The sequence below is a fragment of the Bufo bufo genome, chromosome 3, assembly GCF_905171765.1.
Source record: "Bufo bufo chromosome 3, aBufBuf1.1, whole genome shotgun sequence".
Lineage (NCBI taxonomy): Eukaryota > Metazoa > Chordata > Amphibia > Anura > Bufonidae > Bufo > Bufo bufo.
The window spans coordinates 351,554,447-351,580,451 of NC_053391.1; the positions used below are offsets into that span (position 1 = coordinate 351,554,447).

The 26,005-nt window shown below is 44.7% G+C and overlaps 1 protein-coding gene across 2 annotated transcripts; it reads right to left on the reverse strand.

Moving 5' to 3' along the window:
* Positions 1-460: 460 nt before the first annotated feature.
* Positions 461-26,005, reverse strand: TMEM50A (transmembrane protein 50A). 2 transcript variants are annotated; one of them, XM_040424466.1, is made up of 7 exons: positions 25,871-26,005; positions 17,677-17,779; positions 14,395-14,507; positions 13,330-13,397; positions 3,510-3,602; positions 2,984-3,044; positions 461-735 (listed from the first exon to the last, which is right to left on the reverse strand). In XM_040424466.1, exons 2-7 carry the CDS (start codon positions 17,767-17,769, stop codon positions 690-692), a joined length of 474 nt encoding a protein of 157 aa, XP_040280400.1. In that variant the 5' UTR covers positions 17,770-17,779; positions 25,871-26,005; the 3' UTR covers positions 461-689. The 2 variants fall into 2 exon arrangements, with proteins under 2 accessions (XP_040280400.1, XP_040280401.1); XM_040424467.1 differs by having other exon boundaries at positions 25,798-25,887.

The following is a 26,005-nucleotide window of genomic DNA, read 5'->3' on the forward strand; positions in this document are numbered from 1 at the left end:
TTTCTCCATGTTGGTCTTTCTCTTGGAATTGTGTATTATAATTTTTTATAAAAATATCCAAAAGGCCCAAATTAATCTCACATCACAGCAACACAAATTTCTTTAGAGAATTCAGGAACATGTGAATGGTAAAGCTCCAATGCAGAAGTCAAGGAGTGGAGATCTGCAGCAGGTATAGTTAGTGTCCCTATGCGGTTCCTAGAAGAACCTACCGTAATCTTTTCTCTTAGTCTAGTCCCTGAGGCCCCGGACAGGAACCTTGCCGTCCTAGGTCTATACCAGGCATGCTCAACCTGAGGCCCTCCAGCTGTTGCAAAACTACAACTCCCAGCATGCCCGAACAGCCTACAGCTATCAGCCTACAGTAGGGCATTGTGGCAGTTGTAGTTTTACAACAGCTGGAGGGCCAGAGGTTGAGCATGCCTGGTCTATACTATATCTTTATAATAAGATCCCAAACCAGTTTAAACACCAGTACTGGCTTTTATTAAACACTTCATTTATTCTTACAAAATCCATACATAGAAACCACAGAGTATTTGTGTTGAAACAAAAAGTGCAAGGACTTGTATAAAGTTACTAACAGCTTACAATACAAGTAGTCGTCCAACATTCATAATAGCAAAGAGGTTGGGGTCTGAAAAAAGTCATATGGGAATGTGCAAAGCGATGTAATGTGTGAGTGTTCTTTATTGCCATAAATCTTCAGTCCGACCAAACTTGAAAACCAGTCCCCTGTAAAAGAAAATAAATCTAATTAGGATTATGAAATGTGAAGAATATAATTTCTGTATGAACAGCATGTTATGAAAAGTATTTTTCCCTCCTCTAAATGCCCCTTATTATTGCATGCAATGCATGGACACACCAGGTCCCCCACTCATGTCCCGATTTTGGGACTTCTCTCTTAAAAAGGTTTTCTGAGATTTATTTTTCCTTTGGATATGTCATCAGTATCTGATTGGTGGGGGTCCAACACCAGGGACCCCGCCAATCACCTGTTTTGAGAAGGCAGCGGTGCTCCTGTGGGCACTGCGACCTTCTCGCATCTTACTAAGCACAGCGCCATACATTGTACAGATCCATGTGCTAAATAATGTATATGAACGGGGTTTCTCACAAAACCCTCATAAACCAAAATGACCCAATAAGGTGGTAATGGATTAGAATATCTCCAATTTTGTACCTACAGTTTAGCATTTTATTATTTTTAATATTACATATGAGGGTGAAAATGGGGTTCTCATAAAATCCAATACTTATGTTGTAAAAGAAACATTTCAAATCTGCAGCATGCATTGTTTGCTAGACATTATGGATTTTTGTAAAACGGCCAACCTCTGAAACATGGATTAAAGGGTTTATCCAATACATTTTTTTTTTATTTCATGTCACCCTTTGATTAGAGTGACAACTTTTTCATTGATACTTATTAAAAGATTTTTGTATGGGCCAGCGCTGCGTTCCCGTTCCAACTATATGCTCCTAGTACTTCTATGATCAAGTGCTGTACATTGTGCACGATCCTAACCTAGTTACAACTCACAGTGCATGTGTTAGAATGAATCTCTCGCCACCACAGCGCTAGCATATAAGGGGGCATTTTTACAAACAGGTGCATAAAGGGAAAATAAATACTGAGTGAGGCACAAAGAGGGCACTATTACAGTTTCAGACACTAATTGAAGCGAGGGTACATTATTAATGTGTGGCACACTGTGTGCTGCCTATAAGGTGAGTATTAGGTGGGGAGGGTGCTGAAAAAGCAAGGAGCCAAAGATGTCTATGTGGCAAATTCTACAGAGAAATGTCGTGGTTGAGCAAAGTCATCATGGTGGTCTGAACCAGATGGAGAAGGAAAGGGGAAGTGAAGATAACAATCAATTACCAAGGATATCATCTGCAAGCCACAGGATATAAATGTACTGTAATCACTTATATAGTCTGCAGAGTATATGTGTAAACTGGTATCTACCATTACATGGTCACTGTAGTCTGGTAATATTGGTCTTTCTATAGTGGTTTTTGTTCAGTAAAAGGACCATGGTAATAGTCAGTCACTCTATGGTGCTAATATGTGGTCATTGTGTGGTGGTATTATTTGGCACTTGTATAGTGGTATTATTGGTAATGATGGTATAGTGTGCTTTGTTCAGTAACAAGTAATATATATATATTTATATTATATTATATATTTGCTTCTTGTATGATGGTAGTATGTCTATATTTAAAGTTTTATTGTCATACATGGAGTAGTGCCATTGAAGAGATAGTTTAGTTGTAGACCCTAGAATGCTGATTTTTCACGATACAGAATATTATATCTAAAGACAGTGTACTGCTAAAGTGCTTCATCTAAGGGTATGCTCAGATCTGCACTACTTATTTCCATTGTTCTGCTCCATCCTAGGAATAGAACATGGAAAATAACTAAAGTACTGGATTAGGCACATAACTGAAAGCCAGATGGACCTCACTGACTGTTATGGGGTTCGTCAGAGTCTAGACAAAATTGTGCAGCATGCTTTTCTTCCCACCATTTGCCATCAGAGGGGAGAATAAGGACACCCTGAAATTGGTCGGAAAGTTAGGCCAAAATTTTTGAGTTCGGCTGACATTTATCATTCTATTGTATATGACCACCTTTAATTATTTCATTCAGCAGAACAGGTTAAAATATTGCATAGGTGAAATCTTTGGCAATATCTACAATACATGCTGTTTTACTGCCGCGTGTGACACCTCAAAGGGGCCTACTGAGAATCCTTAGCCCGAGGGCCTACATAAAAATGGAGCCAAACTAGTAGGAGATTCCTGAAATCCACCCAGGACCCCCTCCCTTATGATTTTGTGACCATGTGGGAAAAATGCTGTGCCCCCACAATCTAGTCACCATCAGTGTACAGAATCCCAGTGCCATATATTTATGGTGCATGAGACCAAGGGGTTAAAAACAAGAAAAGTAAAAAGCATATTTACTTACCCGAAAAATATAAAAGCATTTTGAAAAAACACAGCTATCCCGGGATACACCACAGTAGCATCTGCAAGAAAAACAGCACAATTTCCACTGTTGTTTCTTCTCTAAAGTATTCTTTCTGATGCACTGTGATAGTCTTACAGCAGAAGCATCCATAGGACTAAACGGTGCTGCACAACCATCTTCCATTCAACTTCATAGGAAATTCAACGGGTTTTACAATCACCTATTGTTATTTTCCTATCCAGAAGATAATTCAGCTGTTACTGTCCCACTGTTCTGGATTGATATATGCCCAGTCCTAACATGAAGTGGTTTCAGTGACCTGGACTAGGGACACAACCATGAGCTTGGGATAGCAGCAGAATATTTTTGGAATATGAAGGTCTACAATGTAGCTGCCAGGGGAAAATCTGCATTGACATGGTCATGTAGTCAACACAGACATTTTTTGTGGTTTGGTGTGCAATGTGAAAGTGGTGTAGCTACTTTGTGCAACACACCAATCTTTGGCTTTGAGCATACTTACTTTGGGCCACATAACCGCCGAACAATATCCACATGGAAGCAATCAGAGAGCCAAAGGCCAACATAAAACCTATGAAAAGCCAAATTCGAGCACCTAGAATGCAAAAAAAAATATATCAAAGAAAGGTCTTTACAGATTTACCATTATTATAATTATTTATTTTAAAGAGCCATTAATTCCCTGGCGCTGTACATCCAGCTGGGGTTACACAGAAATAAAAAACACAGTAAACAAGAAATTATTAACAGACTGTTACAGAGGGGTAGAAGTCCCTGCCCACAAGAGCTTACAATCTGTAAGGGAAGTGGAGAACACAGTAGGTGAGGGTATAGGCTGCTCCTGTGGCTCTGTGGTGGCAGCATGCTCATTGCAGGTGGTAGGCTTTCCTGAAGAGGTGGCTTTTCAGGTTACTCTTGAAGGTTTGGATGTTGGGGGGAGAGCCTGATGTGTTGGGGTAGTGAGTTCCAGAGTAAGGGAGAGGCACGTGAAAAATCTTGTAGTTGATTGTGTGAGGAACAGATGAGAGGAGAACTGAGGAGGAGGTCCTGTGAGGATCTAAGATTACGTGTGGGGATGTATCGGGAAAGCAGGTCAGAGATGTAAGGAGGGGACTGTGTGTGGCCTTTTATGTAGTTATAAGTATTTTAAACTGAATTCACTGGGCAATGGGGAGTCGGGGGGTGGGGGGCAGAGGAGAAATGAGGGGAGAGGTGGATTAACCTGGCAGCAGAGTTGAGAGTAGATTAGAGGGGAGCGAGAGTGCTGGATGGGAGGCCACACAGGAGGATGTTGCAGTAGTCGAGGAGGGAGATGACGAGAGCATGCACTAGTATTTTAGTTGACTCAGGGGTGAGGAAGGCACGAATACGAGAGATGTTCTTAAGTTGGAAATGGCAGGTGGAGGTGAGGGTTTGGATGTGTGGCTTAAAGGACAGGGCAGAATCCAATGTTACCCCCCAGGCAGCAGGCCTGCGAGACTGGAGAAAGTGTTGTGCCATTAACTGTGATGGACAGGTCAGGTAGAGGGGCTGAGTGACATGGGGGAAAGACAATGAATTCAGTTTTCTCCATGTTGAGTTTTAGGAATCGGGAAGAGAAGAATGAAAACATTGCTGACAGACGTGCTGGAATTCTGGATAGGAGGGAAGCAACATCTGGGCCGGAGAGATACATATGGGTGTCGTCAGCGTAGAGGTGGTATTCGAAGCCACCGGACTCTATGACCTGCTTCAGGCCGAATGTATAATTGGAGAAAAGCAGGAGACCCAGGACAGAGCCTTGGGGGACAGAAATGGGGCATGATGAGGAGGTAGTGTATGAATGGGGAACACTGAAGGTTCTGTTGGTGAGGTAGGAGAAGATCCAGGAGAGGGCTAGGTCTTTGACGCCAAGGGAAGAGAGGATTTGTAGGAGGAGAGAGTAGTCAACAGTGTCTAAGGCAGAGGAAAGGTGAAGAAGGAGGAGCACAGAGTAGTGACATTTAGCTTTGGCAGCTAGCAGATCGTTGGCAACTTTGGTTAGAGCAGTTTCAAGGAAGTGATTTGGTCTGAAGCCGGATTGCATCTGATCAAAAAGTGAGTGGGATGAGAGTGAGAGGACAATTTGAGATAAAACCATTGAAACACAGATTCTCAATAACTGAACTTCTTAGGCTGCATTCACATTGAATTTAGCCCTCCTCAGGGGGTATACACCCAAAAACTATATTCAGACATATACCATGATGGATACATTGGCTTTAATGGTTTAAGCAGAGTTCAAAAGATGCCATTTGACCTGCTTTCCATTCCTTTCCAACATTTTTGCTGGACAGAATAGCACAGTCTACTATGCCATTCTGTCTGTCAAAAATGCTGGAAAGGAACAAAAAGCAGGTCAAACAGTTTAGCCAGTTAAAGTCAACGTATCCATCATTCTATACATCTGAATACAATTTTTGAGTATTCAAATGTATAACCCAAAAGAAAAGCCCTACAGAGGGCTAAAGCACAATGTGAATGCAGGCTAACACATCTGCCGAAATGTGACTACAGACATTTTCTGTGCTATTCACTTTATGAACCACTGCTTTATCCATAGTCCCACCCATGCATGTTTAACCCCTTCCTGCCTCCTACATTTACTGTATGGGATGGAAGTACTTCCCACACTGTAATTGTACGGAATGGAAATGTCACGGGGCCTGGGTTTAGGCGTGGAGTCATTTGTGGTAAACACATGAGTGGATACGAAGAAAAAATTAAATAAAAAAAATTAAGCCACCCTTACACATAAGATAGCTTGTTCGGCTGACAGCTATCACTCTGGATTCCCTGCTCAGTTTGTCCACGCAAGTGTTCTCAGCTGGAAGAGGCGGAGGCAGTTATTACCAGAGGAGTCTGGCAGTGGCTTATCTCCCAGAGAAATTAATGACACAGTAGTTGAAATCCAATTTCCCTATCCTCATCTCCCTCAACATCTACCATGTACGGAGAGTTGGAAGGCCCTCACAAACATTAGATCGTCGCCTGGTTCTGGCGAAATCAGTGGGGTTCATCTCACATAAATCTAAGGTCTTTGGCCAGCTTTAGACTTGTTCTACAAAGCAGTGTGTGTGTATGTATATATATATAATATATAAAAATAAAAATAAATAAATTTAACACTGGGAAGCACTGCACTCAAGACAGAAAAGTAGGAGTGCCAGCGGCTGGCTGTAGATGCGATCCACCAACCAAATATAAAGAAAGGAACTCCACAGCACTTCCAAAATTTATGTGCGTATTTTATTCCACCAGATGCGACGTTTCGGTCCTCACAATGGAACCTTTTTCAAGCAATGAAAAAGGTTCCATTGTGAGTAGGGATCGACCGATTATCGGTTTTACCGATATTATCGGCCGATATTCAGGATTTTGACCGTTATCGGTATCAGCATCTATTTTGCCGATATTCCGATAACGTATGGGGAACACAAATCGTGCTGCTGTCAGTGCTCTCCGTGTTCCCTCAGCAGCACAGGGGAGAAGGAAGCAGTGTCTCCCTCCCCCTATGCTGCTGCTGCCGCCAATGAAGAGACAGATGGGAAGAGGAGGGCAGGGTCTGTGGCCGCTGCGCCACCAATGAAGATAAATTTCTCATTCATTCATATACAGGAGGCGAGAGCCGGCTACAGAATCACATAGCCGGCTCCCGACCTCTATGAGTGGTAGCCGCGATCCGCAGTAGATAACCCCTCAGGTGCCGCGGATCGCAGCTACCGCTCATGGATTCTACAGCCAGCTCCCGCCTCCTGTATATGAATAAATGAGATTTATCTTCATTGGTGGCGCAGTGCGCCCCCCGAACCCCCTCAGTATTAATCATTGATGGCGCAGTGCGCCCCCCACCCCAGTATTAAAAACATTGGTGGCGCAGTGCGCCCCCCCACCCAAGCCCCCCCAGTATTAATCATTGGTGGGAGTGGCCACAGGGTCCCCTCTCCCCTCCTCCTCCGATCGGAGCCCCAGCAGTGTAAGCCTGGGGCTCCGATTGGTTACCATGGCAGCCAGGACGCTCCTGAAGCCCTGGCTGCCGAGAATGGTGGCTTGTGAGTGCATGGAGTAAGACGCACTGTTCACTGCTCCTGCTAAAATCCTGCTCATTTACACTGGAAGCGCACTCAAACTGCCTGAAATTACTTTACCTGGGGTGAGGAAGGTGTCCGGTGATTGCGGTGACAAAATCGGGAGCCTGAAAACGCCGAGGAAATCGTCCAAACTGGCGAAACAAGACCGCATGGAGAAAGGCCAAGATGGCGCCGGAAGTGGAGAGGGGTCGGCGCTGCAGGAGACGGTGAGCCAGAGCGCGGCTGCTAAACTCAGTAAATATGCCAGACTGGACGGTGGAGGGGGCGATTCGGCCAGTGATAAAGGGACTGATATACCTACCTCCTCTGATCAGGAGGACGGATCCATGGACGGTGATGACCCGTTTTTTTCCGGTCAGCCGGTGCTCAAATCTGCAGCCCCTGCAACAGTTCCAGTAGACCTGCGGGTTGATTCCACAAGGGAGCCCACACTGAAAGATATAATGGTGGCTGTGGCAAGCTGCAACAGTACCCTTAAAGTGCTCGCAGTACAAGTTGGCAGCCTGAGATCAGATGTGTCCATAATCAGGCACGACCTGCACAAGATTTCTGAGCGCACTTCAGATTTGGAAAAGAGGGTGTCCTCACTGGAAGACGTTATTCAACCTCTGCAAATGGCGTCAAAAATGAATGGGAAAGATATAGCTGCCTTATACGCCAAAGCGGATGATTTAGAGAACAGATCGCGGAGAAATAATCTGAGAATTGTTGGAATGCCAGAAAAAACAGAAGGGGCCAATGCTACAGAGTTTGTGGAGAAATGGTTGCACCAGTTATTCCATGAGAAGGGCCTATCTTCCCTGTACGCGGTTGAGCGGGCGCACAGAGTCCCTTCGCGGCCGCTCCCGCCAGGCAGGCCTCCTCGCCCCATACTGGCGAAGATTTTACACTTTAAAGATCGGGACACTATCCTACGCCAGTCAAGGGATAATGATGAGATGGTCATGAATGGGGTCAGAGTGTCCATTTATCCGGATTATTTCAATGAGGTACAGCGGAGGAGGAGCAGATTTATAGATATAAAGAAAAGGCTCAGAGTGCTACAAGTTCCGTACGCCATGTTGTTCCCGGCTAGATTGCGAGTGGTGGCATTGGGATCCACCAGATTCTTTGAGGACCCTGAGGAAGCGACACAGTGGCTGGACGTCCACGAGAGGCAATTGAGAAGTGGGGCCCTGGACACTTGAAGGAAACAGTTTGCAGTTTGTGTTCACTTTATATATGCATAGGATTGCACCCTAATGTCACTTTAACGTTATACCTGTTATAAAGTGTATTGAGTGTTGCTACCACATGGTAGATCCTGATGCAGGAGTAGGAAGTTGGGACAAGTAATGTATTTCCCAGTTGTGGAGAGGATTCTCTACCTGAGGGAGAGTGTTGGAATCAGAAGTGATTTTTGTTTAGCATTGGGCATGGTGCTTACAGATTGCCCTGCGTTAGAGTTGGATGTTTGGGAGGGGGGGGTTGGGGTTACTTTTCAAAGTAGCCTGATTACTGGGGTGGGGGAGGGATGGGGGGGGGGGAGGGTGACGGGTCAGAGATGGGTGAGGGGCGTGAATTATGTGAGAGTGACTTTAGTATGGAGTGTGAGATTCAAACATGATGTAATCTTTCATCATGACACAGGTGATTAAAGTGTTGAGCTGGAATGTGAGGGGAATGGCTGATGCACGAAAACGACAATGTATATTTCAATATCTGGGTCGGTTTCAGCCAGCTATCTGCTGTTTGCAGGAAACGCATTTGTCCAATGATAATGTGCAGTGACTGAACAAAAATTGGGTAGGACATGTGGTACATGCAATCCATTCCTCTCACTCCAGGGGCGTAAGTGTGATTGTGCATAAAAGTATAAGGTATGAACATCTGAGGTATGTGTGTGTAGTGTGCAAGATTGATGGGATCCAGGTGGTGTTGGTGTCAGTGTATGTGCCTCCACCTTTTGCTTCCCCTTTGATAAGGGATATTATGACCTTTGTGGCGGACTTCCCTGGACTGCCGTGGCTGCTGGTGGGGGACTTCAATTGTACATTGAATGATTCCATAGATAGATGTCGGGTAGAAGGAGCCAGTGGATCACCGGGGAGTGTGGCTCTAAAGAATATTATGAGGGAAACTGGTTTACTTGATGTTTGGAGGCTGCGTAACCCGGATAAGCGGGTGTTTTCATGTAGATCTGCTACGCATCATTCATTATCACGCATAGATCTGGCTTTGGTTAATGATGTTATGCTGCCATTGATAAGAGATGTTGTCTATCACCCTCGGTCGTTGTCTGACCATTCCCTGGTGCAGGTTGATTTGTGCCTGGGCGTGCTTAGGCAGGGACCGAGGCTGTGGAAATGTAACCCGCATTGGTTGAATGTACTTGGTGATTTGTCTGAGATTACTCTGGAGGTCAGGGAGTACTTTTCTATTAATGGAGGGACGGCTTCAATTCACGGAGTCTGGGATGCCATGAAAGCGTTTTTGAGAGGGGTACTGATCAAAGAAATAAGTAAGCATAAATCTAAATCCAGAGAGGCAGATGTTAAAGCTCATGTACAAGTAACAGAGGCTGAAAGGGAGTTTGGTAGAATCCCCACCATGGCTAATAGTGAGGCGCTGGAGGTAGCTCAGGAACAACTGAGGTGTTATCTACTACAGGTTGCAGAGAGGAAACATAGTTTTTACCGCCAAAGATCTTTTGAGGAGGGAGAGAAAGTTGGGCATTTGCTCTCAGTGGTTTCTCAGGCACAGAGGGGTTCCTCTTGTATACAAGAGCTAATGGATGGTAATGGGAATAGTAGCCAGGATACAAAAGGGATATTAGATATTCTAAAAGGTTTTTATGTCTCTCTCTATGCTTCCAAGGCGTCTAGCTCGGAGGAGGCCTTGTCCGCCTTTCTGGCTGAGGCTCAGTTATCAGTGTTATCAGAGGAGGATAGAGAGAGACTGGAAGAGCCGATCACGCTGGAGGAGTTGGAGGTAGCTCTTGGGGGGATGGCGAATGGTAAGGCGCCGGGGGCAGACGGTATACCAGTGGAGGTGTATAAAAAGTTGCAAGGGATACTTCTTCCTGAATTACTTAAGGTTCTTGAATATTCTCTGGAGACGGGTTCGCTACCACATTCTATGCAGGAGGCTATCATAGTAGTTATTCCTAAGCCTGGGAAAGATCCCAAAGTTCCTGATTCTTATAGACCAATTTCGCTATTAACAGCAGATGTGAAGCTCCTGGCGAAGGTGTTGGCGAACAGGCTGTCCAGGGTAATACTAACTATAGTGCACCCGGATCAAACGGGCTTTATGCCTGGGAAATCGACTGCTATAAATATCCGTAGAGTATATGCCAGTCTGAATATTCCAGCAGATAATGGAGGAGATAGGGCCTTACTTGCGTTAGACGCCGCCAAGGCGTTCGACAGTGTTGAATGGAACTACCTATGGGAAACATTGAGAGTCATGGGCTTTGGTGCTCGATTTATTCAGTGGGTGAAAGTGTTGTATTCAAGCCCAAAGGCACGGATCAGAGCTAATGGGGGGCTGTCAGATGGCTTCTCTTTGGCCAGAGGCACCAGACAGGGGTGCCCATTGTCACCCTTGTTGTTTGCGTTAGCAATTGAACCACTTGCAGCCCTTATCCGCCTGTCACCTCATATTGTGGGGTTTAGATATGGTGAGACGCAAAATAAAGTGGCAATGTATGCTGATGACACTATGTTATTTCTGGGTGGCACTGGGGGCTCTCTGGATGCGGCCATGGCTTTAATAGATAAATTTGGTGGCTTCTCTGGGCTTCGGATAAATTGGCAGAAGTCTGCCTTGATGCCGGTAGACGGACAGGCACTCTCTGGTGTGCAGGCAGATAGTTTGATTCCCTGGGTGGGCAAGTTTAAATATTTGGGGCTATATATAACACCTAGACTGCTAGATTTTGAAGAGCTTAATTTAACTCCTTTGCTAAATACCTTTAGGCTGAAGGCAAGGACATGGGGTAGACTCTTTTTGTCGGTGGTGGGCAGAGTGAATCTCCTAAAAATGGTAATGATGCCTCAGTTACTATACATATTGAATAATGCCCCTGTATGGATCCCAGTTGAGAGATTTAGGAAAATACATTCGATATTTAGAGATCTTATCTGGAAATATGGTCAAGCTAGGATTAAGCTGGAGACGCTGCAATATCCCAAGTCTGAAGGTGGCTTGGCTGTCCCTAACGCCTGGATTTATTTCTTAGCCTCTCAGTGTCAACATTTTAAGGGTTGGATGGAATTTCAGCTACCAGATGTGACGGGGAAGATACTGCAACACTGGTTGGGTAGTAGGGATCTTATGGGTATTCTGGAAGGTGCAGGGATGCATGGGGGGAGAGAGAAAGTAACGCTTATAGAGCTTATGAAAAAAGTGTGGGCAAAGGTGAAATTGATCAGGGGAGTTGGTGGGGTAGGAGAGCTTTCCCCAATATGGAACAATAACTTGTTGCCAGAGTTCATTTCTCTATCAGGAGTCCGAAATTGGGAATCCCATGGAGTAATGAGGATAGGTCAATTGATCGAGACTAATGTATTTAAATCATTTCAAGGCCTACAGCAGGAATTCAACATTCCTAAAGTGTGGTTCTATCAATACCTGCAATTGAGACACGCCTATGATGTCACGATAAGGAAGGGATGCATTATTGCAAAAATGGATGTGGTCCATAAACTGGTTCTCCCAGCTGGAGGAAAGAGAGGTTTGATATCACAGGTGTATACTCTGCTTTTAGACAAATTTTTGATAGAATTCCCTCTTACAAGGATGAGAAAATGGGAAAAGGATCTGGGGGACATCCCTAAGGAACAGTGGGAAGATATATTGGAGGCAGTCCCGAGAGTGTCTGTAAGTGAACAGGGCAAGTTGTCACAACTATTTATCATCCACAGAGTCTACAAAACTCCAGTGTTTTTACGGAAAATTGGGGTTAGAACCGATGACAATTGTCCAAAATGTATGGCGGAAGGTGCAGATCTGTTTCATATGCTTTGGTCTTGTTCAGTGCCAAGTAGATTTTGGGATGAGGTGTTGACTTTGATTAATCGTAACCTGGAGTTGAGGGTGCAGAAGGACCCAAAGATATGTGTGCTGGGATATGTGAAGGAGATTGGTGGGGGAGAGGCGGTCAAGGTGGCAGTGGGGAGACTATTGTATGTGGCCAGGAAGTTGATTGCTTTTAGGTGGATCCAGGGGAGTCCGCCAACTGTGGATGAATTTGTGAGAAAGGTGCATGATATGTTAACATTAGAGAAGGGAGTGTTTGTTAGGAGAGGATGTCCTCAGAAGTTTGAAAAGTTGTGGAATGAATGGTTGTCTCACACTCATGTAGTAATATAAAAAGGTCTTGAAAATTCATGCTCTGATTTGGGGGGGGGGGGTTAGATGTTGGGGGAGGGGGGGTGGGAGTTGTTGGGGTTTTAACAGTCAAATAACTCTGTAAATGTTTTGTCTTTATCTTGGTATATTCATTATGTACAATGACTGTGGAAGATGTATCAAATATATGGACATATGATAATGTTTTATACAATTCTGTGTATTTGAGATGTGGAGGGGAGAAAATATCAGAAAAAATTGTGACGCAAACTGTCTTGTGATATGCCAACTTTATTTGAACAATAAAAACGATTTGATTGAAGCCCTGGCTGCCATGGTAAGCTCCATGCTGCTGTGTGCACAGAGCAGCAGGGACAGTGTGAAGTCCTATTCACCCTGATAGAGCTCTATCAGGGTGAATAGGACAAGGGTTCTAGTCCCTAAGGGGGCTAAAAGTTATTAAAAAAATTAAAAATATTAAGTATAAATGAAAAAGAAAGATTTACAAAAAAAATATGTAAAATACACCTTAACAATAAACATATTCACTTTCAGCAGATTTGTGTAGGAATTTTTTTTTTCTAAAATAAAAATTCACAGAACATCGGTATAAATTATCGGCTATCAGCCTGAAAGTTCACAAATTATCGGTATCGGCCCTAAAAAAATCAATACCGGTTGATCCCTAATTGTGAGGACCGAAACGTCGCATCTGGTGGAATAAAATACGCACATTAATTTTGGAAGTGCCATGGAGTTTCTTTATATATATATATATATATATATATATATATATATATATATATATATAAATATATAAAATATATACATACACACACATACACAGAAAAAGACATCATGCAAAGCCCTTTTTATTACCTGTTTGTCCCGTACATCCCTCGCTATAGCTGTCACCACGAACCTGGCCATTGGACACTGCATTTATCCTTAAAAAAAAAAAAGTTATCTGAAATCATTAACTTGCTTAGTACTGCTAATTTAAAACGACTTTGACGAATTGTGAAATCCCTCTCATTGCTCGTGTAGAGAGGACCTGTCACTCCTGGCATGTCAATTTTGGTAAATACCTGTATTCCTTATGAAATAACAATCCTAGGGCATCTGCATTGTGTTGTTCCTCCATTAATCTTCTTAGTAATGTATGAATACATTAAAGGGGTTGTCCGGGTTCAGAGCTAATTTCACCCAGGCAGCCCCCCTGATGTTAGCATCGAAGCATTTCATGCTCCGATGCACTCCCTTGCCCTGCGCTGGATTGCGCAAGAAAGGGGCTCTTTTATTTACAATAATACACTGCCGGGTGGAGGCTTCCGCCCAGCAGTGTGTTCGGGGACTTCACCGGCTCTGATGGGCCGGCTTTAGCGCTGCCCTAGCCGTTTTATAGGCTAGGGCAGCGCTAAAGCCCACCTATCAGTGCCGGTGACGCCACCGGGCTTCCTGGCAGCCCTATGGAGAGCCCGGTTCGTCACTGGAACTGCAGAAAATACCTTTGCCCTGCGCGATTTAGCACAGGGCAAATGAGAGCATCGGAGCATGAACTGCTCCTATGCTCAAGTCAGGGGTGCTGCCTGGGTGAAAACAGGGGTATGTCCGGGTTCAGCTCTGAACCCGGACAACTCCTTTAACAGTCATTCCCCTTGCCAATAAGGTGTGTCACTACACAAACTGAAATAGTCAGCTTTAATTTGATAAATTCAGAGACACACCAATTTGGCAAGTAGAATGGTCACACCGATTTTCAGGAAAAATAACAGAGAAAGGGACAATACTGTGTTACAAGAATTTACTAAAATGGACATCATCCCGATGCTTTACACAAGCAATCTCCACGCCTACTAGGCTGGGTGGTATGTTGGTAATATTTCAGCATGATGTAAAGACAGCTTTTAAAAGAAAAGGTAAAAAGTAAATGTGGTCACTTACATTAAAAAAGCTACAGTAGCTATAACCCCGCAGGCATGGTATGAGTGATTCAGGTCTGTTTCAGAAGGATATTTAACTGCAGCATCAATGATGATCCACCAACCTGTGAAAAACTGGACACATGCCATATTCAAATTAAAGTCGTTTTTGGGCTACAGTGACCGATGACCTATCTTTGGGGGTCCGACATCTGCATACCCCTTCCTCCTATCTGATTAGCTGTTCCTGGCAGCTGCCAGAAACAACAGAATGGATGGAGCTAGACTGCAGCTCAGCTCCCATTTAGGCCTCATGCACACGACCGTTGTTGTGTTCCGTGTCCGTTGTCCGTGATTTTCTGCGGACCCATTGACTTTCAATGGGTCCGTTGAAAACTCGGATAATGCACCGTTTGTCATCCGCATCCGTGTTTCCAGTCCGTCAAAAAAATATGACCTGTCCTATTTCTTTCACGGACAACGGTTCGCGGACCCATTCAAGTCAATGGGTCCGTGAAAAAACACGGAGGCACACAAGATTGTCGTCCGCGTCCGTTTTTTTCCTATCATTTGCATTGCAAACTTGACATAGATTTTTTTTCACTTTCCTTCATGTCTGGTGATCCTCCAAAAATCAAGGAAGACACACGGAAACAAAAATGGAAACGGATCACGGAACAACGGAACCCCGTTTTGTGGACCGTGAAAAAATACTGTCGTGTGCATGAGGCCTTAAAGGGGTATTCTCAACACGCCGTTTAATACTTACCTGCTCCCGGCGCGCTGTCCACTTCCTAGTTTCGTCAGGGGGCGGGCTCCATCTTGATTGATGTTTTCTCCCGGCCTGGCCGCGCGCTGTACTGAACGCGCACGCCGAGGCCGCGCATGCGCCCTGGTGACTTCTTCCTGGCAAGTATACTATACTGGCCAGGAAGAAATCACCATAGCGCATGCGCGGCCTCGGCGTGCACGTTCAGTACAGCGCGCAGCCGGCCGGGAGAAGATAAGTCGTCTGCGCACGCGCGGCCACCGCGATTCCTGAGAAGAGCGGTGGCCACAACCAGGGGAGACGGAAGACAACAGTCAGGTAAGTATAGGTTTATTTTCTTCTATGGGGTGGGAATTTGTTAATTAAATATATTTAGAAAAATTATCACTGTTAAATCATTAACAGATTTAACAGTGATCATTAAGATGATAATACCCCTTTAAGTGAACGATAGTTGAGTTGCAGTAACCCGGTATGGCCACTACACACAGAACGGCGCTGTCTGCTTCCTTCTTCTTTCTCTGTTTTAGATCCAACACTGGCGGCTGCCATGAACAGTTGATCAGCGGAGGGTGTCAGGTGTCAGACTTCTACCAATCAGATATTGATGATCTAATCCTAAGGATAGGTCATTAATATCTGTAGCCAGGTAAACCCCCTTTATTATTATATATGTACGAATGTACCACTTTCTAAAAACAACAGATATGTGACTTTCTATTTCCTTCTTCATCTCATTGCTTTGCCTGTTTTATGCCAGAGCAGAGCATGATTTTTCAGGTTTTCTTTTGTCTGAGTGGCGTAGACCTCAAACAAGTCTGTGCATAGAAAGGAAGTGTATTGCATAGCAGATATGGACCTTACATTCACAGAGCATTCAGGAACTAAAAGACTCAAAACAGAGCCGAATGGTCATGACTCTCAGAATAATGCTACAGAAGGGTATATACATTGGGTTATGTAGCTCAGACTTTCACAATACTATCCTCTGAGATGTTTCAATCGCATGCCAGAGTATGAATGGGGCTGTACATAATATGTTCACTACAAGCATGGTCAGACTGCTGGAGGAGACATCATTTTGTCTAAATTTCCCTTTAAAGGGGATCTGTCAGCAGTTTTTTTTTATATAAAAACTGCTGACACACATGGATAGGGCCCAGGAGGTAATGCACAGGTCTCGTTTTTTTGGACATAGCGCCAAAATAAACTGCACACATAACAATGGCGAGTGCACCGGGAGTGTGCTACAGGCGCAGTGTATACGCCTCACCATAGCCCCTCTCCTCTGCTGTGTGTGATGGTTGTAGAGTTCCACAAGGAGACTGCTACGGCTGTCACTCGTAACAAAGAGGAGGGGCTGTAGTGTGGCTAAGGCTACTTTCACACCTGCGTTCAGTTGTCCGCTCGTGAGCTCCGTTTGAAGGGGCTCACGAGCGGTCCCGAACGCAGCCGTCCAGCCCTGATGCATTCTCAGTGGAGGCGGATCCACTGAGAATGCATCCGTCTGGCGGCGTTCAGCCTCCGCTCCGCTCAGTGAGCGGACACCTGAACCCTTGCAGCGTTCGGGTGTCCGCCTGGCCGTGCGGAGGCGAGCGGATCCGTCCTGACTCACAATGGAAGTCAATGGGGACAGATCCGCTTGAAGATGACACCATATGGCTCAATCTTCAAGCGGATCCGTCCCCCATTGACTTTCAATGTAAAGTCTGAACGGATCCGCTCAGGCTACTTTCTGACTTAGAAAATTTTCAAAGTAATAATGCAGACGGATCCGTTCTGAACGGATGCAAACGTCTGCATTATCGGAGCGGATCCGTCTGATGAAACATCAGACGGACCCGCTCCGAACGCTAGTGTGAAAGTAGCCTAATACAGAGCCTGCAGGCCCACCACCAGTACACTTCCTGTGCACTTGCTGGAGCGGCACTTGCAGTAGTCAACGCTGATTTTTTTCAGTATTATGTCCACTAAAAACCAAGGACAGAGGCATGTATTACCTCTTGTCCCGGGTCCTCACCTATGTCTGTCAGCAGCTTTGTATCAGCAAAAATAGGTCATCAACATCAGATCGCTGGAGGTCCGACTCCTGGCATCCCAACCAATCAGCCGTTGGAAGGGGTCAAAGAGCTTGTGCAAACGCTTCGTTCTCTTTACTGTTTTCCTGCACGCTGTCTACACTGTAGCAGTGGTCCAGGGTAATTACAGCTTTTTGTCCCATTCACTTGAATGGGAGAGTGAGCTGTAATTACCCTGCACCACCACTACAATGTAGACAGCATATAGGTAAACAGTCAAGTGGATGCAATGCTTGGATGAGCTAACAGCTAATTGATAGGGGTTCCGGGAATCGGACCCCCACTGATCCGATATTGATGACCTATCCTGAGCATAGGTCATCAATATCATGAAACTGGACGACTCCTTTAAAACTACAGCCTCATTTCAATGTATATTGTAGGACAAACGATAAGCAGCGGCATCAATAATGCACGTTCCTGGATACCTTATTAAATAACAGTAACGCTAACTTACAAGAACTCCAGCTGCAACTGATGCAATAGCGTTCCTCTTTTCACCCCAGTCTACGCACTCTGAACAGGGTAAAGATTCAAAAATGCCAGACATTTTCAATAGTCTACAAGAAGAAACACAGAATGTTGGATATTATGTAACTTACACAACATATGGCGGGACATATTAAAGAACTACATGTCTGGATCCACAAAATTATGGAACTACCAAATTGTAAAATTCTCCTATTACTATATTGTATGATCCCTGGTTCGCCTGTGTCACGTTTTCACATTCTGAAATCCCTTCTATGGGCAAATTGAGGCAATTTGTGGGATAAGTGATGTAAGGGTGCATTCACACATGGCGGAAATTTACGCGACAAAATCCACAAATGCGGATTTTTCAAAGTTGCATTTTTTTGGGCGGATTATGCTGCAGATGGTGTGTGAATAATGTTACGGATTTCTGTGCACAATACATCTCCATTGAAATGAATGGAGACATTCAGCTAGAGGAAATCTGCAATAAATCTCACACCTGAGGGGCTAATTGACGGGGTTTGGCGGGATTACCCTGTCATTGAGGCCGGGTGCCGGCTGTGTGATATGGCCAGAACCCGCCGCTTACATTTGTATTACCAGGTTAATTATATTCATTGGTGGCGCAGTGCGCCCCACCCCTTCTGCATTAGGGCTCATGCACACGACTGTTATGTATTTTGCGGTCCGCCAAAAGCGGATCCACAAAAAATACAGATGACGTCTGTGTGCATTCCGTATTTTGCGGTACGGAACAGCTGGCACTTAGTAGAACAGTACTATTGTAGTGCGAAATGCAGACAATAATAGGATATTTTTTTGCGGAAGAGAAATACAGAAACAAAATGTACACGGAGTAACTTCCGTTTTCTTTTTGCTGACCAATTTAAATGAATGATTCTGCATTCGGTCCGCAAAAAAAAACGGAATGGACACAGAAAGAAAATATGTTCCTGTGCATGAGCCCTTATAATCATCGGTGGCGCGGTGGCCCTCCCCTCAGTATTATATTCATTGGTGGGGTCCCGTCCCCATCTCCTCAGAAATGTAATTGGTGGTGCAGTGGCAGCTTCCGATCAGAGCCCCAGCAGTGAAATTGCGGTGCTCCGATCAGTTACCATGGCAGCCAGGATGCTTCTGAAGCCTTGGCTGCCATGGTAGGCTCCCTGCTGCTGTGTGCACAAAGCACAGGACAGCAGGGACAGTGTAAAGTCCTATTCACCCTAATAGATGTCTATTAGGGTGAATAGGACAAGGGTTCTAGACCCTAAGGGGGCTAATAGTTATTAAATAAAAAGTAACAGAAAATGTTTTATTTAACCACCTCCGGACCGCCTAACGCAGGATCGCGTTCCGGAGGTGGCAGCCCTGCGCAGAGTCACGCATATATGCGTCATCTCGCGATGGCCGAGATTTCCTGTGAACGCGCGCACACAGGCGCGCGCGCTCACAGGAACGGAAGGTAAGAGAGTTGATCTCCAGCCTGCCAGCGGCGATCGTTCGCTGGCAGGCTGGAGATGTGTTTTTTTTTAACCCCTAACAGGTATATTAGACGCTGTTTTGATAACAGCGTCTAATATACCTGCTACCTGGTCCTCTGGTGGTCCCATTTGTTTGGATCGACCACCAGAGGACACAGGTAGCTCAGTAAAGTCCCACCAAGCACCACTACACTACACTACACCCCCCCCCCGTCACTTATTAACCCCTTATTAGCCCCTGATCACCCCATATAGACTCCCTGATCACCCCCCTGTCATTGATCACCCCCCTGTCATTGATTACCCCCCTGTAAAGCTCCATTCAGATGTCCGCATGATTTTTACGGATCCACTGATAGATGGATCGGATCCGCAAAACGCATCCGGACGTCTGAATGAAGCCTTACAGGGGCGTGATCAATGACTGTGGTTATCACCCCATATAGACTCCCTGATCACCCCCCCTGTCATTGATTACACCCCTGTCATTGATCAACCCCCTGTAAAGCTCCATTCAGACGTCCGCATGATTTTTACGGATCCACTGATGGATGGATCGGATCCGCAAAATGCATCCGGACGTCTGAATGAAGCCTTACAGGGGCGTGATCAATGACTGTGGTGATCACCCCATATAGACTCCCTGATCACCCCCCTGTAAAGCTCCATTCAGATGTCCGCATGATTTTTACGGATGCACTGATAGATGGATCGGATCCGCAAAACGCATCCGGACGTCTGAATGAAGCCTTACAGGGGCGTGATCAATGACTGTGGTGATCACCCCATATAGACTCCCTGATCACCCCCCTGTCATTGATTACCCCCCTGTCATTGATTACCCCCCTGTAAAGCTCCATTCAGATGTCCGCATGATTTTTACGGATGCACTGATAGATGGATCGGATCCGCAAAACGCATCCGGACGTCTGAATGAAGCCTTACAGGGGCGTGATCAATGACTGTGGTGATCACCCCATATAGACTCCCTGATCACCCCCCTGTCATTGATCACCCCCCTGTCATTGATCACCCCCCTGTCATTGATCACCCCCCCCCTGTCATTGATCACCCCCCCCTGTCATTGATCACCCCTCTGTAAGGCTCCATTCAGATATTTTTTTGGCCCAAGTTAGCGGAATTATTTTTTTTTTTCTTACAAAGTCTCATATTCCACTAACTTGTGTCAAAAAATAAAATCTCACATGAACTCACCATACCCCTCACGGAATCCAAATGCGTAAAATTTTTTAGACATTTATATTCCAGACTTCTCACGCTTTAGGGCCCCTAGAATGCCAGGGCAGTATAAATACCCCACATGTGACCCCATTTCGGAAAGAAGACACCCCCAGGTATTCCGTGAGGGGCATATTGAGTCCATGAAAGATTGAAATTTTTGTCCCAAGTTAGCGGAACGGGAGACTTTGTGAGAAAAACATTAAAAATATCAATTTCCGCTAACTTGTGCCAAAAAAAAAAAATTTCTATGAACTCGCCATGCCCCTCATTGAATACCTTGGGGTGTCTTCTTTCCAAAATGGGGTCACATGTGGGGTATTTATACTGCCCTGGCATTCTAGGGGCCCCAAAGCGTGAGAAGAAGTCTGGTATCCAAATGTCTAAAAATGCCCTCCTAAAAGGAATTTGGGCACCTTTGCGCATCTAGGCTGCAAAAAAGTGTCACACATCTGGTATCGCCGTACTCAGGAGAAGTTGGGGAATGTGTTTTGGGGTGTCATTTTACATATACCCATGCTGGGTGAGAGAAATATCTTGGTCAAATGCCAACTTTGTATAAAAAAATGGGAAAAGTTGTCTTTTGCCAAGATATTTCTCTCACCCAGCATGGGTATATGTAAAATGACACCCCAAAACACATTCCCCAACTTCTCCTGAATACGGCGATACCACATGTGTGACACTTTTTTGCAGCCTAGGTGGGCAAAGGGGCCCATATTCCAAAGAGCACCTTTAGGATTTCACAGGTCATTTACCTACTTACCACACATTAGGGCCCCTGGAAAATGCCAGGGCAGTATAACTACCCCACAAGTGACCCCATTTTGGAAAGAAGACACCCCAAGGTATTCCGTGAGGGGCATGGCGAGTTCCTAGAAATTTTTATTTTTTGTCACAAGTTAGTGGAAAATGATGATTTTTTTTTTTTTCATACAAAGTCTCATATTCCACTAACTTGTGACAAAAAATAAAAAGTTCCATGAACTCACTATGCCCATCAGCGAATACCTTGGGGTCTCTTCTTTCCAAAATGGGGTCACTTGTGGGGTAGTTATACTGCCCTGGCATTCTAGGGGCCCAAATGTGTGGTAAGGAGTTTGAAATCAAATTCTGTAAAAAATGACCTGTGAAATCCGAAAGGTGCTCTTTTGAATATGGGCCCCTTTGCCCACCTAGGCTGCAAAAAAGTGTCACACATTGGGGAATGTGTTTTGGGGTGTCATTTTACATATACCCATGCTGGGTGAGAGAAATATCTTGGCAAAAGACAACTTTTCCCATTTTTTTATACAAAGTTGGCATTTGACCAAGATATTTATCTCACCCAGCATGGGTATATGTAAAAAGACACCCCAAAACACATTCCTCAACTTCTCCTGAATACAGAGATACCAGATGTGTGACACTTTTTTGCAGCCTAGGTGGGCAAAGGGGCCCACATTCCAAAGAGCACCTTTCGGATTTCACAGGTCATTTACCTACTTACCACACATTTGGGCCCCTAGAATGCCAGGGCAGTATAACTACCCCACAAGTGACCCCATTTTGGAAAGAAGAGACCCCAAGGTATTCGCTGATGGGCATAGTGAGTTCATGGAAGTTTTTATTTTTTGTCACAAGTTTGTGGAATATGAGACTTTGTATGAAAAAAAAAAAAAAAAAAAAATCATCATTTTCCACTAACTTGTGACAAAAAATAAAAAATTCTAGGAACTCGCCATGCCCCTCACGGAATACCTTGGGGTGTCTTCTTTCCAAAATGGGGTCACTTGTGGGGTAGTTATACTGCCCTGGTATTCTAGGGGCCCAAATGTGTGGTAAGGAGTTTGAAATCAAATTCAGGAAAAAATGAGGAGTGAAATCCGAAAGGTGCTCTTTGGAATATGGGCCCCTTTGCCCACCTAGGCTGCAAAAAAGTGTCACACATCTGGTATCCCCGTACTCAGGAGAAGTTGAGGAATGTGTTTTGGGGTGTCTTTTTACATATACCCATGCTGGGTAAGATAAATATCTTGGTCAAATGACAACTTTGTATAAAAAAATGGGAAAAGTTGTCTTTTGCCAAGATATTTCTCTCACCCAGCATGGGTATATATAAAATGACACCCCAAAACACATTCCCCACCTTCTCCTGAGTACGGAGATACCAGATGTGTGACACTTTTTTGCAGCCTAGGTGGGCAAAGGGGCCCATATTCCAAAGAGCACCTTTCGGATTTCACAGGTAATTTTTTACAGAATTTGATTTCAAACTCCTTACCACACATTTGGGCCCCTAGAATGCCAGGGCAGTATAACTACCCCACAAGTGACCCCATTTTGGAAAGAAGAGACCCCAAGGTATTCGCTGATGGGCATAGTGAGTTCATGGAAGTTTTTATTTTTTGTCACAAGTTAGTGGAATATGAGACTTTGTAAGAAAAAAAAATAAAAATAAATAAAATCATAATTTTCCGCTAACTTGTGACAAAAAATAAAAAGTTCTATGAACTCACTATGCCCATCAGCGAATACCTTAGGGTGTGTACTTTCAGAAATGGGGTCATTTGTGGGGTGTTTGTACTGTCTGGGCATTGTAGAACCTCAGGAAACATGACAGGTGCTCAGAAAGTCAGAGCTGCTTCAAAAAGCGGAAATTCACATTTTTGTACCATAGTTTGTAAACGCTATAACTTTTACCCAAACCATTTTTTTTTTACCCAAACATTTTTTTTTTATCAAAGACATGTAGAACTATAAATTTAGAGCAAAATTTCTATATGGATGTCGTTTTTTTTTGCAAAATTTTACAACTGAAAGTGAAAAATGTCATTTTTTTGCAAAAAAATCGTTAAATTTCGATTAATAACAAAAAAAGTAAAAATGTCAGCAGCAATGAAATACCACCAAATGAAAGCTCTATTAGTGAGAAGAAAAGGAGGTAAAATTCATTTGGGTGGTAAGTTGCATGACCGAGCAATAAACGGTGAAAGTAGTGTAGGTCAGAAGTGTAAAAAGTGGCCTGGTCTTTCAGGGTGTTTAAGCACTGGGGGCTGAAGTGGTTAAAATGCGCGATTCCCCCCATAAAACAAATTAGGACTGTTCTATTATGGGCCGGACGTTCTATAAAAATGCGGAATGCAAACTGCTTTTTTGGTGTTTTAATTTTTTTGTGTGGTAGCGAAAGGTATCAAGTAGCGCAATACTTTATTGTATCGAAATCGAATCAAAATTTTAATATCGTGACAACCCTAATTCAGACTATAAGACGCACTGCCACTTTACCCCATTTTCTTGCGCATTATAGTCTAAAAAATACAGTACTTGCATTCCCTATATAATATATCAATGATGGAGCATCTTTTCTTATGACTGTATGTTGTGCCACTCTGCTATTATTCCTACTAGATGGTCAGCAGTCTGCAACAAAGGTCCAACTAGGTGTTACCAGTTTGGAGATATGTCACTGCACAGTCTGACACTGTCCAATCAGTGCTGACAGTGTCAGGCTGCGCAGGGATGCACCACCAATTGGTAAAACCCAGCTGGACCTCTATTGCAGACAGCTGGCACTTCATTTATAACTTGTAGCAGGAATAACAGAGGAATGGCACAACATACAATCATAAGAAGAGATGCTCCAAAATGATTACATGGGGAATGCAAGTACTTTAAAACACACATCAGGAGAGGCGACATATCCTCTTCAAATTGGAATAACTGCATTCTAGAAGTTAAAAACAACTATTCCATCTAATGCCCTAATACTGTTAGGCTCCATTCACACGTCCGCAATGTGTTTTGCAGATCCAACGAGCCGCGGATACGCAAAACACGGAAAGCGGCAATGTGCATTCCGCATTTTGCGGACCGCACATTGCCGGCACTAATAGAATATGCCTGTTCTTGTCCGCAATTGTTCTATTTTTTGCGGCCCCGGAAGTGCGGATGCGCAATTCTGTGTCCGGGGAATAAATGGGTCCGCAATTCCTTGCGGAACGAAATTGCGGACGTGTGAATGGAGCCTTATATAGTACCTACATAATACCTCCCCCAACTGTCCAATGACACTACTAATCCCACCATACAGCTCCAAAGAGTGCTCACAGGTTTCTCATTAGTCCCTGATCAGAATAGTTGGGAGGAGGGTGGTAGATGCCCCAGGGTATTTGCCCCCTTTCTCCTCCCTATAATCCATTTCAGGCTAAGGCCTCTCGCACACGGCCGTTCCGGACCGCAATTTGCGGTCACCAATGCCAGGGCACCATCCGTGTGGCTGCCGCAACGGATCCAGACCCATTCAACTTGAATGGGTCCGTGATCCGCCCGCACCGCAAAAAAATAGAACAAGTTTTACTTTTTTGGGGTGCGGAGGCAACATTGGCCGTGTCCCATACTGCTTGGCCAAAGAGCGCAGTGGAGTGCTGCCACTGCAACTAATAAAAGGGAATAGAATTGCTTTGTGACTCGCAAGTCGTTTCAAGAAATCCAAACCTGTTGAATTTCTTGCAAACGTTGTGTAGCATCAATTTCTGGGTCGCATGTGACCCCCCTACACCTTCATGAGTGGCTGTGTGACCTGTGACGTTTAATGGTCGCCCTGTAGCCCGGATCTTGGGGGGGGGGGGGGGGGGGGGGAGTATTAGAACATCCGAGTATTAGAACATTCCTGGTATAGGAGTGAGGCGCTCACATGATCTCACATGACTATTTCAGAGAAACCAATATGTTCTACGACTATCACACTGAACCGCTAGAACGTAACGTGTGCCCTGCAAATATATACAGTCTATAGTGAAGGTCAAGTCACACAGGCCATTTATAACAGGGATGGGCATTCGCTCCAGTAAGGGCACATTCACACAGAACCATTGCAGTCTATTCACACTGCAGTTTTTTAACAACGGCTGTCAAAAAATAGGCCATTTCCTACTTGGTCCGTTTTTATGGACAGACAGCCCCCATACAATGCAAGCGGGACGTTTCTCAGTATGGCAATCCATGGAAGAAAACGGCCATTAAAAATGGACTATTTTGCAGTTTCTTGCTTTTTTGCGCAGTCATATGAATGTTGCCTACACAGTCCTAGGTATCAAACATAAAAATGTATTTGGGAACTAAAGAGTTAATGTGAAGCGCTCTATGGCAGGTTTACATTACTGTGATACATATAAACATAAGCAAACCCTGTGTTAACTCTATCCTCTCCAGAGACTACTGCCTCGTTTATACAGGGGTGACTAAACATGCCCACAGACATCCGATCAGGGGGAGAACAGCGCTGAGATGTGCAGTCTAATATGAGACCGTCCTCTATATTTAGCAGTCTCGTGACAAAGAAGCCTCTGGAGCAGGGGATTACACGGGGCCCCCGGCACTACTAACCCTAAGGCACTTACCGGGGAGCCCCCGCCCCGCCGCTGTGTAACCCCAATTACATGTAATACACACAGAACTATGCAGACAACAGACCTGCCCGATCCTGGCGGAGGATAAACAAGCTGCACGGATACAGTGACGCAGGAGCGGCGCGGCCAATTCCCAGCGAAGGAAACTGACACCCGGAAGTCACCGAGCCGCCATATTGGTTGTGGGCATCTCCCCTAA